The sequence below is a fragment of the Dromiciops gliroides genome, chromosome 6 (assembly GCF_019393635.1).
Source record: "Dromiciops gliroides isolate mDroGli1 chromosome 6, mDroGli1.pri, whole genome shotgun sequence".
Lineage (NCBI taxonomy): Eukaryota > Metazoa > Chordata > Mammalia > Microbiotheria > Microbiotheriidae > Dromiciops > Dromiciops gliroides.
In genome coordinates, this window is record NC_057866.1 from 9,833,100 (window position 1) to 9,848,694 (window position 15,595).

A 15,595-nucleotide genomic window follows, 5' to 3' on the forward strand; every position below is an offset into this window, starting at 1 on the left:
ATTCATGTAGATCTTTTCATGCTTCTCTTTATTCATCATATTCATCATTTTTACAGCAAAATAATATTGTTACATTTGTGTATCACAATTTGTTTAGCCACTTCCCAATCAATGGGCATCTACTTGGTTTCCAAATCTTTGCTATCCCAAAATGTGCTGCTCTAAGCATTTTTAGGTACAAGAGGACTTTTTCCTGTGAGTGGTTTCCTTGAGGAATAAGCCATCCACCATGGTTTCTGTTTCCAAGGGTACAGACATCACTGTCACTTTATTTGCTCTAATTCCAGAATACCTTTGAAAATGGCTATATGCTTTCACAGTTCCACAATGTATTAGGGTACCTCTCTTCCAAGGACCCCTCCAAAATTGACCATAGCCTTTTGTGTATCATCTTTGCTAATTTTCAGGGTCTGTGGTAAAATCTTGGGTTGTTTCCACTCACGTTTCTCTTATGAGATATTTGCAGCTTTCTTTCATTGGGTTGTGAAGACTTTTGAGAACGTTCTCTTCCTCTTAGAATTATTTGTTCATATCCTTTATTCACCTATCTACTGAGAAATGGCTATTAGTAATATTCATATATATGTATAAATATATGTATGTACGTATTTATGTATGTATATCTTGGACACTAAAAGATTTCATGTAAGGTATCAGAGTAATTTATTACATACATTTCCCCTCCCCCTTCACCATTTCCCTTCTTATCCTGGGTGCATTATGTTTGTCTTTGCAGAAATCAAATTTATCTTTAGTAATTGTCCCTATCCATTCGTTGGTTAAGAATATGTTCCCTATTATTTTTTACAGGAAAAAGAAAAAGACAAAAAATAATACATTTCCTAGCCATAGCTGTGAGAGGCATATGATCTGCTTCTCTTCCATTTTTAATGATTAAATTATTATCATAATAATTATTAAAGATCATACTCTTTAATAATAATAGTGCATATACATTTAGAATGTATTGAGGAATATGGTGTAAGGTGTTGGTATAAACCCAATTTCTGTCAGACTGCTTTCCATGGGCATGAACTGGTTTATTTTGTTTTTTGATTTAGTGTTTATATCCCAGCCCTTAGCACAATGCCTAGTGAATGGTAAAAGTTTAATAATGTTACTGATAGGTTGATGGATTTATTAGTCAGTTAAATGGCAGAGTGAATAGATAGAAGGCTGAACACAGTATAAGAAAGACCAGAGTTTGGATCCTGCCTGAAATACTTACAAACTCCTGGACCCTACACACTGTAAGGATTGGAATGATGCCACCTGCTGGAGACTTACTGTAGGAAAGCTCCACCATGAGGAGAAGGCACCTGAGGGCAAGACATGTGGCTTTTCTTTGGCGTCAGGAAGTAACATTTGCTTGTGGGAGGAAGAGGAGGTGAGGCTGTCAATCTTGCTCTTTTTCATGAAAACTCTGGTGGAGAGTGGAGCTAAAAATGTGTTCTCTCTTTGATAGATAGATGAATCTAGGTCTTTCTCGCTCTCTTCACCAAATACTTATTCTGCTTAATAAATGCTTAAAAGTCTAAACTCTTTCTAAAGCTTATAATTTATAGGTGACCACTCATTAGATATTTTAGACAGACTAGCTAGAATTTTAGCCCCTCTTACAACAAGTAACTCAACCTCTGTCAGCCTCACTTTACTCTGTTGTAAAATGGGAATAAAATAGCACTCCCCTCATAGGGTTATCTTGAGGATCAAACAAATTAACACATAAAAGTGCTTTATAAGCCTTAAAGCACTATACAAATTCTAAAGAGTCTCATTATTAGTATTATTGTCATCATTATTACAAATAATTGGTGAGAAGGAAAGCTCCTTGAAGCCAGTGATACTGCCAGTCTGACACATAGCAGGAGATTAATAAGTATCTGCTGAATGGAAACACTGGTGTACGTGCACTATCCAGCTGATGGAAGTTAAGCTCCTTGAGGGCAGACAGGGATCCAATTCTGTGTATGTGCCTCCACCACCTAGCACAGGGAGTGCTTAGTAGGTTACAGAGCAAATATTTGTTGAAATATTTACTGTTGAACCACTGAACAACCACCAGTGGGTGGCCAAATTCTTGTCAGTCCTGCTGATCCATTCTCTCTGCACTTCAGGAAGCCTAATTGTCTTGCTTTTCCTTTAAGCCTTAGAGTGGACCCCTACTGAGAGACGGATCCTGGTGAACACTTGTAATTCATATGCCTTCACTTTTGGACACATGATCCTGGCCGGCTGGGCCTACCTGGTCAGAGATTGGCGCCGGCTGCAGTTCTCCATTTCGGGCTCATTTGGGATTGTGCTCCTTTTTTCTCTGTATGTGGAGAGGACAGCAAAGAAACGTTCTAATCCTATAGTCCTTGAGTTCTGTAGCATTTATTAAGCACCTACTATGTGCTGGCCCTGGGCTAAGGACTATCAAAGACTCAAAGTGGAGAGGCTGAGGGGCAGGCAAGGGGACATTTCTGGGGGAATGTGGCAGGGAGAAAGGCTGCTTTGCAAAGCTGCTCCGAAGCCCTCCTAAGTCTTTCTCCTCCTCACTGGCCTTGTACTGTAGAGAGAAGGTTCTGCTGTGCAATGCAGGATGGTGCCACCAGGCCCAAAGAGGACTGCTCATGCTTCTGGGAACATGAGAGCTCCACCAGGGCCATCTGTCAGAACTCCCTGGGTTTCATGCACAGCTAAGAATCCAGAAAGGCTATTTCCTCTGTGTGCCAGGCCCAGCAGACTCCCACACTGATTTGACTCTCCCCAAGAGCTGCCCTATATAGAGCACTTTCAGGTTTCCCCCATCTCATGGCACTGGGGCTCGCACAACAAGCCTGGGGGGAGGTGCCATTATTATCCCCATTTTGCTGATGAGGAAACTGAACCTGAGGACAGTGAGTAAAGTTCATGTGGAATCTCTGGTGCTCTGGGCATGCTGGGTCCCCCCTCAGAGGCCTGTGAGGAATCCCTGACCAGTACCCTGGGTGACCCCCGGGCCCTGGAGCGGCTACATCCCCAGGACAATCCCTGAGGTCTGACCCTGAGAAGCCCTAATTTTCTTCCAAGCTCAGGGCAGGTGCCACCCTCCAAGTGACACATTTCAGCTGCTGCCACCTCTTGGGGGCTCCCTCCCCACCCCTACCAAGGACTTCAGATTACTTGGGGGATAGTCTGAATGAAATTCCCTGTTCACAAGTCACTTCCCCTCACAGAATGCAAGCTTCTGTAAGAGAGGGAATGTTTGTAATTTGGCCACTCTGTCCAGGGGCTGGCACTGGGGCTGGCACATAGTAGGCCTTTGGACATGCTTATTGGCTGATTTACTCATCAGTCAGGATGTCTTGGGTGACTAAAAGCTGCCTTGCAAGGTCCCTTTACAGGCCCAAGGTTATTTCTAGTCTTGATGAAACCATGTGGGCACATCAACGTCAGTGCCAACCAGCCTTTCCAAGATGAGCAAGGAGGGGAATGTTAGTAGATCTATCCATGCCCAAGGAAAGCTTATACCAGGAATAGGATCCCTCAGGAGCAATCAGGAAGGGGACTCCCCCTCTGGACCACCTTCCTGAGTCTGGGGCCTACCTATTTTGGGAATGTATCCTTTGGGGAGGGAAGTGGTCTGCAACTTATCCCAATAACCTCTGCCCACTGAGTATGGCTCTGGAATAGAGCCATTGATAACTGTAATCACACCAGGGCCAAGGGGGCCTCCCTGTGCTTGGGTCCACTCCTCAGGCCTTTTCCTTTCTCTCCTTGCTCTCTCAGGGCCCTTCCAGAATCTGCTTGTTGGCTAATCACCCACAACAAACTCGATGCAGCAGTGAAGACCCTTCGGAAGGTGGCCTGGATCAATGGACACAAGGAGCAGGGGAGGAAGCTCACTCTGGAAGTAGGGCCCAGAGCAATCCTCACTGCATCCATAACCCTGTTCCCAAGAATAGAGTCCCAGAGGGCATTGCTAATTTGGGGATTTCTACCCAGTCTGTTTTTAAATGAATAACATCTTCTGGGTTGTGAAGGTAAAATACAGACCTCACACAGAAGGAAAGTTAAGGATAAAGCTAGTATGGAAACCACTTGGCAGGGGTAGAGAAAATGTTTCAGGCAGCTGGGATGAGCCCCTTCTTATCGCTGAGCCCTGAACTTTGCACTGAATCTTCTATCAGCCAAAGCAGAGCATTCTGGAGTAGAAAGCTGATGTTCTGAGAAATCAAACATCTCTCTATTTAGAGAAATACTTTCTCTCCTGCTAGTGGCTTGAGCTCCTAGTTCTGTTCTTTCTTTAGTGATTAACAGTGAAGAGTCATTTTCTCTGTCAACTTTAAGTACTTCTAAAGATATATTTGCTATGGTGACATAAGAAGAGGCATTATGAGCAGGTAGGTGGAGCAGCACTTAGAAGGCCAGGTCTGGAGTGAGGAAGACCTGGGTTCATATCCAACCTCAGCAACTTATTGTTTGCCTCAGTTTCCTCCTCTGTAAAATCAGCTGGAGAAGGAAATGGAAAAGCACTCCAGTGTCTTTGCTAAGAACACCCCAAATTGGGATCATGAAGAATCAGAGACAATCAAACAACAATCACATAATGAGAACACTTGATACCCTCTCAAGTCTCTCTCCTCCTGCCACCAACATGTATAACACACTCTCTAGATCAAGTATCCATTGATTCTAGGAGAGAGTGGGCTCAAGCTTAGAAATCAGACATGGAAATGCAGGAACTCAAAGCTTTTGTTTGGGAGAAGTCATTGTCTCCCATTCATATGGTGCTCAGGAAGTTCCTCTTGAGTTTGGGGTAATTTCTCTGCTGAGCTCCTTGTTCAGTTAAGAGTTCAAGGATGAGGTGGGTGCATTGCAGTGAGGGTGAGCATCATAACAAGGAAGAAGGAGTTGACACTGAGATCTGGAAACAGTTCCTTCTGTGACTGCTCCCCCTAGCCTTACTTATATCAATTGCCTCCTTCCATTCTTGATTTTTCAAAAAAAATGAGACCTCTTCTATTTAGGTCATACACCTCTTTGGAGTGTATCATGGTATATGCTGTAATATGCTTCTCTGATCCAAAATCATGTCAAACTATTTGTCACATCTCCTGGCATCTTTTCTCAAATAGAAAGCCCTTACTTCCACATCAACAAGCATTTATTAAGTGTCTACTTTGTGCCAAGCATTGTTCTAGGCACTGGGAATACAAAGACCAAAAGCAAATTGTCTCTGCTCTTACAGAGTTTACATTTTCCTGCTCAGAACTAACAAGTGCAAAAATGTATGCCAAAATTGGTTTTATTTCATAGTTTTTCAGTCATTTCTGACTCTTTGTGATCCCTTGTGAAGTTTTTTGGCAAAGATATTGAGGTGGTTTCTAATTTCCATCTCTTTATCATGTTACAGATGTGGAAAATGAGGTAAGCAGGTCAGGTGCCTTGCCTAGGATTACCCAGCTAGTAAGTATCTGAGGCTGGTTTTGAACTCAGGTCCTCCTGACTCCAAGAACAGCACATTGTCAACTACATGACCAATGGAGCTATTAGAAAAGGTCTCCCCTAGGAGATTGCATGTGAGATGACTCTGGGAGGAAGCTTGGAATACCAAGAGATAAAGGGCTAAGTTCTTGGGGGAATTTTCTAAGTGGATTCTGTTGGAAGGGATGCCATATAACATAAAGGCTGATGTCCTGAGTGATAGTTTTCCAAAAGATAAAATGTTCATTAAATGAAAGGTTATCTCTTCTTTTCTTTCTATATATCCCTCTATGTAGATACCTAGTCAGCTAAGATCTGAAGTCATAGGACCTCAGCCCAAACCTCACCTCTCAAGCTCACCAGCTCCGTGACACTAGTCAAGTAATTTATGCCCCAGATACCTCAGTTTTCACCTAGGTACACTAAGACTATTGGGATAGATGGCCTTTTCTAGGAAGAGATTTACCTTCCTATGCCCCAGTGCACATGGAATTAGAGCCAAGAACATTATGGGGTGGTCAGGTGAAAGGATAAACCAATGACAACCAGAGATAGGTATAACTTGAATTTGTCTTATGATTATATGCAGGGCTTGGCATTCAGACTGGTAGCATGATTCCATACCATGGTGGTATCTCTCAGGAAAGTTGACATAAAAAATGATCCCTTCATTCCCCTCCCCTCAAGACCCTTGAACCCAAGTATTTAAGCCAACTTATCCATCCTTTTCTCTCTTTCCTGACTAGGGGGTAATGTCTTATATTCAGGAAGACCTTGCATCTGTGAAGCCAAAATCTATTCTCAGAAACCTTTTCCAGAACCCAGGAATATGCAAGATAACATTGTGTGCTGGATTTGGGTGGTAAGTGAACTTCATTTACACACACACACACACACACACACACACACACACACACACACACAGAGGAAACCCTTTTATTTATTTTTGCAATTATGTAAAACATTACTGTATTAATCATTTTGTACAAGAAAACTTGAATGAAAGAAACAATGAAAGAAAGTGAAACGTAGCATGTTCTGTGTTCAAGCAACATCAGCTCTTTCTTTGTAGGTGGATACTGTGCTTTAGCATTAGTCCTTTGGGATTGTCTTGGATCATTGTATTGTTGAGAACAGTCAAGTCTTTCACAGTTCTTCATCAAACAGTATTGCTGTCTCTGTGCACAATGTTCTCTTGGTTCTGCTCACTTCACTAGACATCAGTTCATACAAGTCTTTCCAGGTCTTTCTGAAATCACCCTGCCTGTCATTTCTTAGAGCTCTATAATATTCCATCATCATCATATACCACAGCTATTTTAGCCATTCCCCAATTGATGACATTCCTTTGCTTTCCAGTTCTTAGGCAGCACAAAAACATTTGCTAGAAATATTTTTGTACAAATAGGTCTTTTTCTCTTTTGGGGGATATCTTTGGGATAGAAACCTAACAGTGGTATTGAGGGATAAGAGGGTATACACATTTCTATACCACTCTGGACATGTGAACTTCATTATTAATCAGCTAATAACCACCAGAGCATTAAAACAATTCACCAAAATCAGATATACTTCAAATGGAGCTTAGGTCCTGAGAAGTCCAAATCTTGGAGAATGAATAAAAAATTGGGTCTCAGAAATTTGATAAAATGGGACTTATGAGTTGCATGGGAGGCTAAGATTATTACTTGAATTAGTCCCAGAATGAGAATATTTCTATTTTAATGAAAAGGAAGTTTTCCTTAAGAAAAATTAAAACGACACCTCTACACTCTATAATCAATGCTTCTCCTTCCAGGTTTGCTGCTGGATTTTCGTTTGCTGGACTGATTTTGGACTTGCAGAAATTTGGCTTCAGCATTTACTTGGTCCAAGTGCTATTTGCACTCATAGATTTCCCAACACGCTTCCTTGCAGCCGTTATCATGTCTCGTTGTGGAAACCGCTTAACCTTCATCTTCTGTGCAGTTTTCTCTGGGTGCTTGATAATCACTGACATATTTGTGCCTCAAGGTGAGAAATTTTTCATTAAATAAATTAATTTTCACTAATTAAATAAAGTATTTAAAATGACTAAGTGTTGTGATTGTGTTAGGCTCTCGAACAACACAGATGAAATGAAAAGCAATGAAACTATTCTCTACCGGAAGTCTGAATGTGGAACAGGATTAACTGGAGGGTGGCCAAGCAAATAGTGCTACAGGACTGTAACAGAATGTTAGTTGCTCTCCTGAAAGAAACAATGAATATGAAGAATTCATAGTGTTGTGGGGAAAATAGGGTAGAGGGTTTGGGATAGGGTTAGGGGTTTGGGGTCCTTAGGAATTCCTCTTTAAAGGATTACACCCTCTTGCACACAGAATGCTATGCAATTCTAATGATCAAACTTCACAATTAAAAGAGAGGGAAATGGGGCAGCTGGGTGGCACAGTGGATAAAGCACTGGCCCTGGATTCAGGAGGACCTGAGTTCAAATCCAGACCCAGACACTTAATACTTACTAGCTGTGTGACCCGGGGTAAGTCACTTAACCCCAATTTCCTCACTCAAAAAAAAAAGACAGGAAAATGTTATGGGCCCAGAGCACCCCAAAAGTTCTTTGGGGTACATCAAAGAACCTTCTCCTTGAGAAACCAATCCAAAAGACAGACACAACTAAAGAGATGAGTGGAACTAGATCCCAGTGGAGCACCCCACCCTTCATTCTAGTCTCCCTCACCCCTGGGGAGATAAAATTAGGTGTAGCTGGTGCCTTTGTGTCCTGAGGAGAGAGATGGCTTGAGAGATCTACAGTAACCCCTCTCCCAATACCTCCAGCCACCACCAGTGGGGAATGGTCCTCCCTCACTAAGAGAAATTTCCACAGTCAGATGGTCATCCCCATCAGTCCTCTATAAAAGTACCTGCTGGGGGTGGCTAGGTGGTGCAGTGGATAAAGCACCGGCCCTAAATTCAGGAGAACCTGAGTTCAAATTCGGCCTCAGACACTTGACACTTACTAGCTGTGTGACCCTGGGCAAGTCACTTAACCCTCATTGCCTCGCCAAAAAAAAAATTTTTTTAAATACCTGCTGGTCTCCTGCTTGAGGAGGTTGGTATCTCAGAGCCATGCTCTATGCCATGCCTTTCTCCCCATGAGAAATCCAAGGATTTCTTTCATGGTTTCCCTTTCCTTCCCCAGCCCCTAAATAAACTACTATCTTATTTCATTGGATTTGTGTGCAAGAGGGAGTAATTCTTTAAAGAGGAATTCCTAAGGACCCCAAATCCCTAACCCTTTATCCCTTCCCCAAACCCCTATCGCTACCCAAACCCCCTACCCCATTTTCCTCATGACAGAAAGATCTTTCCCTGTTCCTTACTGCCAAGGTGAGGGCCTATGTGTGCAGAACACTATATATGCAATTCACCCCAGAAGACAATTGGTTACATTTGCTGGAGTAATTTTATCTCATCCTTTTGGGTGTTTTGTGAACAGAAATTATTTCCTACATAGAAAACAGAGGAGGGTTATATATGGCAATCAGTAGCATTTAAAAAACAAAGATATCAGTAAAGTAAGTGGGTTTTAAACTATTGCAGTTCAAAAATCCCATATGTTATTCCATGTACTGGGCTCACTCTGACCATTCTCTTCCCTACTCTGTTATGCAGCCAGAGGAGTGGGACAATGTCGAAATGAATGTCTGCCTCTAAACAGAGGGACTAGCTGCAACTCCTTAAAGAATGACCAGGAGGGCAGTAGTTTTGGTAATTGAATGGATAGTGAGCACTGAGGGATGCAGGTCAATCTCAGCTTTCTAAACTGAGTAAGAAATAAAAATAAAAAGCAAAGAGTCAATAATAAGGGAATTAATAAGAGCTACAGGAACTTCTTATAGCTTGAAAAACTCCCTGTCCTGAATGTAAATGAAGAAGGTTGCAAAGAAAGACCAGGGAGTCAGAACCACCTGCTGAGCTGGAATAAACTTCTGATAACTCATTGTTTGTCCTCAGATATGGCTGCCCTTAGGTTGACAATCAGTGTGCTTGGGAAAGGAGGTGTGGGACTTTTGTTTTTATGTCTTCACCTCTTCACACTGGAACTCTACCCAACTGAAGTCAGGTAAGAATTTAAGGAAAGTGGGACCAGAACATTAAAGGTCAATGATGGCAAACTGTACCGATCAAGGATTCAGGCAGGTGTGGATGTAGGGACATAGCACTGAAAACACAGCCCATGTATATTGAATTCAATTCAATTGAACCAATACTTACCAAGTGACTACTAGGAGCCAAACACTGTGCTTGGCACATAGGAGAGAAAGGCAAAGAAAAAACCCATCCTGTTTTCAAAGAGCCTCCATTCTATTGACTTTGCATTAAATTTGAATATTCAAAGTATGGATTATAATGCTGAGGTCAAATGATTCAACAAACATCTCTCTATTCTATGGTGTGGTTTGCCTTATTTGCCTAAAGAAGAACAATACAGTGAATTACATAAGAAAAAGGCTTAGAAACCAGTCTGAAGAATGTCTGGCTGTGGCACACTAGAACACAGACACCAAAAAGTCTTTTTATTTTGCATTGGAGCCATATAAACTTGCTGCTCCTTAACAATATTTTGTCCAGGTGTTAGGCCAGCCACTGCAGTGATCTTCTCCAACTAAAAGGTAGAGATGTTAGATGTAAAGTCTCTGAGGAACAATGAAGAAAATATGTTTTACATATCGTTATATGGGAGAGGACATATATTGGGATAAGGAAGGAAGGGAAGAAGACACAGAAAAGGAAAAAGCAAGGGACTATAAGCAAGGAGCAAACCCCTTCAGCCCCCTCTGTGCATGGTGCTGATATTTCCTTCTCCTGACTATCAGTATTATTCAGGCATTCACAAATTTTGCCATATCTCAATCCACGGCATCATATTCCCCCACAATTTATTAACTCACTCGCCTGTGCAGCTGCCTGTCCTTTCAAATCCTTTGCTGCCAAATTCATTATTCTACCAACCGTTTCTCTCCACAGTCTGAATTTCTTTCCCTTTCAAGTTAAAATCCCCTTGATCACAACAGTAAAAGAGAACCACAAAGTGAACCCTAACACAAAACTATCTTCCTAATATGGCTGAGGGCTATAGACATCAAGGTAACCGGGGGAAAACTCTGTCTCTGGAGTGAGAGGAAGTTGTTTCAAATCCTACCTGCCTCTGATGCTAACTACATTTGACACATTGGCCAGGCACTTCTCTAGACTCAGTTTCCTCTGTACAATGAGGAAACTATTAGACTAGATCTTGTGAGGACTCTTCACACTGGAGATTTGTGTTTCTGTGACATGTTTTGTTAACAATATCATAATACCCATCCTTGCGGTATTCAAGAACTCATACAGGACCTCTGCAGGTTCAGGAGATTTTTAGTGAGTGGGACCACAAGGCTGGGAGCTGTGAAAATCACCTAACCATCAAAGAGCTGGCTACATTCCAGAGAAGAACCTTTTGTATAACAACATTAAGATAGATATCAAAATTTTAATTAATTACTCTATAAAATGCTTTATTGGAAGTTTTGCAAGCCTACAGACTAATCAGGCTCATGGGCCTGGGGTAAGAGGAGGAGGAGGATGGGAAGCTAGGCAAACCTAATATTCCCAGACAAAATGGGAAGCAAAACTGCATTCCTTGTGACATCCATGAAGGGACCAGCAAAAGCACTTCAAGTTTCACTCCCAGGGGTGGGAAGGTGTTGTAAGGCCTATGCTAAGGCTGCCACTTTGCTCCTCCTCTGGGAATGTTCTAGGGAAGTTTCCTTCTTACTTTTAGTACAAGAGGGTGCATATATTCAGTTCAATTCAATACCATGTATACTTGTTGTCCTATTGTATTGGTTAAAAATAAAAATGATTTAATGGCTCCAGAGAAGTTTGAACTCTTCACATATTCTTCAATAAACTGTCCAAGTGAAAATCAAAGAAACAAGCCTTCTATTGAGTTTGTATCAGATCTTCTGGAGGTTTACACACACACACACACACACACACACACACAAACATATATATATATATATATATATATACACATGCATGCATGCATGCATGCATGCATACAAATGTATTTATCTATGCGTACATGTGTGAACAGACACTATGTAGAGTTCAAACCACTTTGGGCCCTAGAACTCTATGAGAAGGACAAGATAAAAAGCTTCTAAAGGATAAATTAATGCTCAGAAGGTTACAGGACAAGAGGCAGGAAGGTGTCTCAAAGTTCCTCTGGATCTTGATAGTACAAGATGTAGCCCATCACTTTGAGGTCTCCCAGTGGTACAGAATTTGTTGATGCCAAAGCTAGAGCAAGAAGCTTTTAGCTCTTGGATGAGTGACCTGCTCCCCCTCATTTCTCAGCTGCACAAGGACACTTAACAAGGTAATTATTGAGATCTATCCATTAAACTTCTGTCCTATTATGGAAAGGACACTGAGCTAGATTTGGGGCAGGCAGCAGAAAAGCAAAGCAGTCCTTCAAGTCACTTATATCCTAACTTTTGCTCTAATTTTGTTCACTTACAGGCAGAAGGGAATGAGTGTTGGTGGTTTAGCATTAAGCTTTGGTGCAATGCTGGCTCCCCTTGTCTTCATTATTGACAGCTATAGCCATATTGTACAGCCTCTCTTATTTGGAGGAATGCCTATCCTTTCTGCCATTGCTGTCTCCTTCTTGATTGAGACCCATGGCCTCCCGCTGCTGCAAACTATCCAAGAGACAGAAAAGAGGTGAGTTCCTGACTCCTATCAGTGGAAGTCTAACTGTAAAATGAGATCAGGAGTGTATCTTTGAGGATCTTCTTTCCCCTGGGCTCAGAATATGTAAGAGTGCCCAGGGAAATACACTGGGTAGTTATCATGACAAGTCCAAATTCCAAAGCCAATCCCTAAATCTCTTCTTCCTGTGCATTGTTAAAATAAGACAAACATTGCATTAAGCTAAAGTGACAATTAGTGGGAATAGAAATCCTTAGACATATGTCCATTACTTTTTTTTTTGGTAAGGCAATTGGGGTTAAGTGACTTGCCCAGGGTCACACAGCTAGTAAGTGTCAAGTGTCTGAGGTCAGATTTGAACTCAGGTACTCCTGAATCCAGGGCTGGTCCTTTATCCACTGGGCCACCTAGCTGCCCCATTCATTTTTTATAGAAATGCCATAGAGGGTTCCTTTCAATTATCTCATTAAAATTCTTCTCATTTTAATTTGCTTTAACAAATACCAATTAATTACCTACCATGTGCAATGCAGGGCAGCTAGGTGGTAAAGGGATAGAGTACTGGGCCTGAAGTCAGGAAAACTTATATTCCTGAGTTCAAATCTGGCCTCAGACATTTAATAGCTGTGTGATCTTGGGCAAGTCATTTATCCATGTTTCTCTCAGTTCCTCATCTGTAAAATGAGCTGGACAAGGAGATGGCAAACCACTGCAGTATCTTTGACCAAAAAATTCCAAACAAGCTCAGGAAGAGCTCAGGAACAAGTGAACACTTGTCCAAAGTAAAGTCTTTTTTCATCGTCAAAGTAAAGTCTTTTTTCATCATCAAAGTAAAGTCTCAAAAGTCCTCCTGGTCCTCTAGTGAGAGGCAGCTGAGGATGCAGTGGCCAGACCACTGGGCCTGGAGACAGGACAACCTGAGGTCAGACCTGGCCTCTGACACTGACACATGGGAGAGACATTGGACAAGTCACTTTACCTCCCTGAGCCCTACTTTCCTCATCTTCATAAAGAGGGGCAGGGTGAAGATGTCTCTGAGGTTCCTTTTGGCTCTAAATCCATGGTCCTGTGCCCATTGACCATCCTCAGCCTGCTTGTCAATGTCCTTCCTCAAATGTTATGCCCAAAACTGAGCACAATATTTCAGACTGAATGGGATAGGGGACATCCAATAATGTTTTCACCTCCATGATGGATGTGGGCATTTCCTTATTCCCTTAGCAGGAGGGCAGTGTGTGTGTGTGTGTGTGTGTGTGTGTGTGTGTGTGTGTGTGTGTGTGTGTGTGTGAGTGTGTGTGTGAGTCCATGCTAACTCTGATCTGTTCTCCCATTGCCAACCAGAGAAGAACTGTGCACACATTTTCTGTGGGGGAGAGTGGGCGCACACTTAGAGACAGCTGCGAAAGAGGCACATGCAAGAAGAAAACTCACATCCTGCAGGTCACCTGCAACTTTGCAATTGCAATATACATTCACATCCTCTTCTTGTCCTGAGACATGAGCATAGAAATTCCTTTATGGACTTAGTCTCTGCACAGCAGACGCTTCCTCTACTAAGCTCAGTTGGCAAGCCTGTGCTTGACTGACACTTCACTAGCTCCAATGTCTAAGCCAGCCTGGTTAATCTTCTTTGCCACTTCTTTGAGTTTCTGCTGTGAAGCTGTCCCTCTACTTATTTGTACATACTCCTCAAAATGAATGGTTATTTTTATTTTTTTCATTTTTATTTAAAGTTTTGAGCTGTTTTCTATCCTTCCTTCATTCCTATCCCCTGCGAGATTCAAAAGGAACATCCTAGCCAAATTCAAGAGTAACTGCACCAACCATCACTTTCAGCCTCAAACATAGAGGATACATTTCTTTTTTATTATTATTTATTGTTATTTTTAAGAATAAACATTTTTATAGTTTTAAGTTCCAAATTTGATCCCTCCTTCCCTCTCTCTCCTTCCCCCTCCCTGAGGTGGTAAACAATCAAATATAGGTTATACATGTGAAATTTTGTAAAACATTGCCATATTAGTCATTCTATATAAGAAAATGAATAAAAGACAAAAATTAAAGTTTAAAAATAGCATATTTTAGTCTGTGTTTCATCAATATCAGTTCTTTGTCTGGAGGTGGATAGTATGCTTCATCATTAGTCCTTTTGGATTGTCTTGGATCATAGTATTTCTGAGAATAGTTAAATCATTCATAGCACCACATTCTCTTGGTTCTGCTCCCTTCTCTATAAATTAGTTCATACAAGTTTTTACAGGCCTTTCTGAAATCATTCTGCTTATCATTCCTTATAGCACAATAAGATCCCATAACCCAATAATAAATTTCTGAAATCATTCTTTTCTCTCTCTCTCTCTCTCTCTCTCTCTCTCTCTCTCTCTCTCTCTCTCTCTTTCTGTGTTCAGACACTGGACACTACTGTAAATGACTCTCTGTAAACTAAATATTACTAACGATATTCTCGTCTTCTGTCAAGGACCAGTGAAATATACATTTCCCCCCTATTATCTAGTGTCTGTATCTTTCCAGGTCACACAGTTTGCCAGAAACCCTACTGTCTCAGAACTCTGGTCTGCCACAGAACTCACCCTCAGACAAGTGAACCATGAAAGTAGACTTAACTTAGTAACAGACTCCTCCATATGAGAGGGTAGTTCCTTAAAAGGACAGGACCTTGCACAGGCATGAACTCAGCCTTCTCTGTGGACATCTTTTTCCCAAACCCTCCAATGCCATGCTAGATAGAATGTCATCTCCCTGAAGGCAGGGACTCTGGTACTTCATATCTTGGTGCTCCCAGTGCCTTGCACATACTAGATGCTTAATAATAACCAGATAAATGGCTTGTGTTGACTTACAGAGGTTTATTTTAAGACTCAGCATTGTCAGCCAAGGTTTCTCTGCAGATGAAAAGAGTCCTTTTGGGGGCACCTAGGTGGCACAGTGGATAGAGCACCGGCCCTGGATTCAGGAAGACCTGAGTTTAAATCCAGCCTCAGACATTTAACACTTACTAGCTGTGTGACCCTGGGCAAGTCACTTAACCCCAATTGCCTCTCAAAAAAAAGAGTCCTTTCCTTCCAGAGGGGACAAGCTTTCCTTTTGATGTCTAAGAGCAGAATGGCTTTGTCTCTGTTTCTCCTTGACCAGGATGAAGAGGGCACAGTGTCTGAAAGGAAATGCCAAGAAAGACATTCAGGAGAGACCAGCCTTGCTTATGCCTGAAATGCCACAGGCTGAGAGCACAGTTTGACACTTTCCTGTATGCCCTCACCTGTGCCTCTGAGGGACTCCAATGTCTGGACTCAGTTTCGTTATTTTTTCTTATTGTGATGGATGGATGGATAGATTGCGATCTACATTTTCTGGATTGAAAAGGGCATTCTCTGCCTGCTGA

The 15,595-nt window shown here is 41.8% G+C and overlaps 1 protein-coding gene across 1 annotated transcript in view; it reads left to right on the forward strand.

Moving 5' to 3' along the window:
* Positions 1-15,595, forward strand: part of LOC122731788 (solute carrier family 22 member 20-like) — a 33,422-nt gene extending 17,827 nt beyond the window's left edge. The window contains exons 4-10 of the mRNA XM_043972063.1: positions 2,148-2,316; positions 3,754-3,877; positions 6,198-6,313; positions 7,250-7,464; positions 9,448-9,556; positions 12,004-12,207; positions 15,349-15,595. Coding sequence (XP_043827998.1) covers positions 2,148-2,316; positions 3,754-3,877; positions 6,198-6,313; positions 7,250-7,464; positions 9,448-9,556; positions 12,004-12,207; positions 15,349-15,451 — 1,040 coding nt within the window. The 3' untranslated portion in view covers positions 15,452-15,595. The remainder of the gene's footprint in view (positions 1-2,147; positions 2,317-3,753; positions 3,878-6,197; positions 6,314-7,249; positions 7,465-9,447; positions 9,557-12,003; positions 12,208-15,348) is intronic.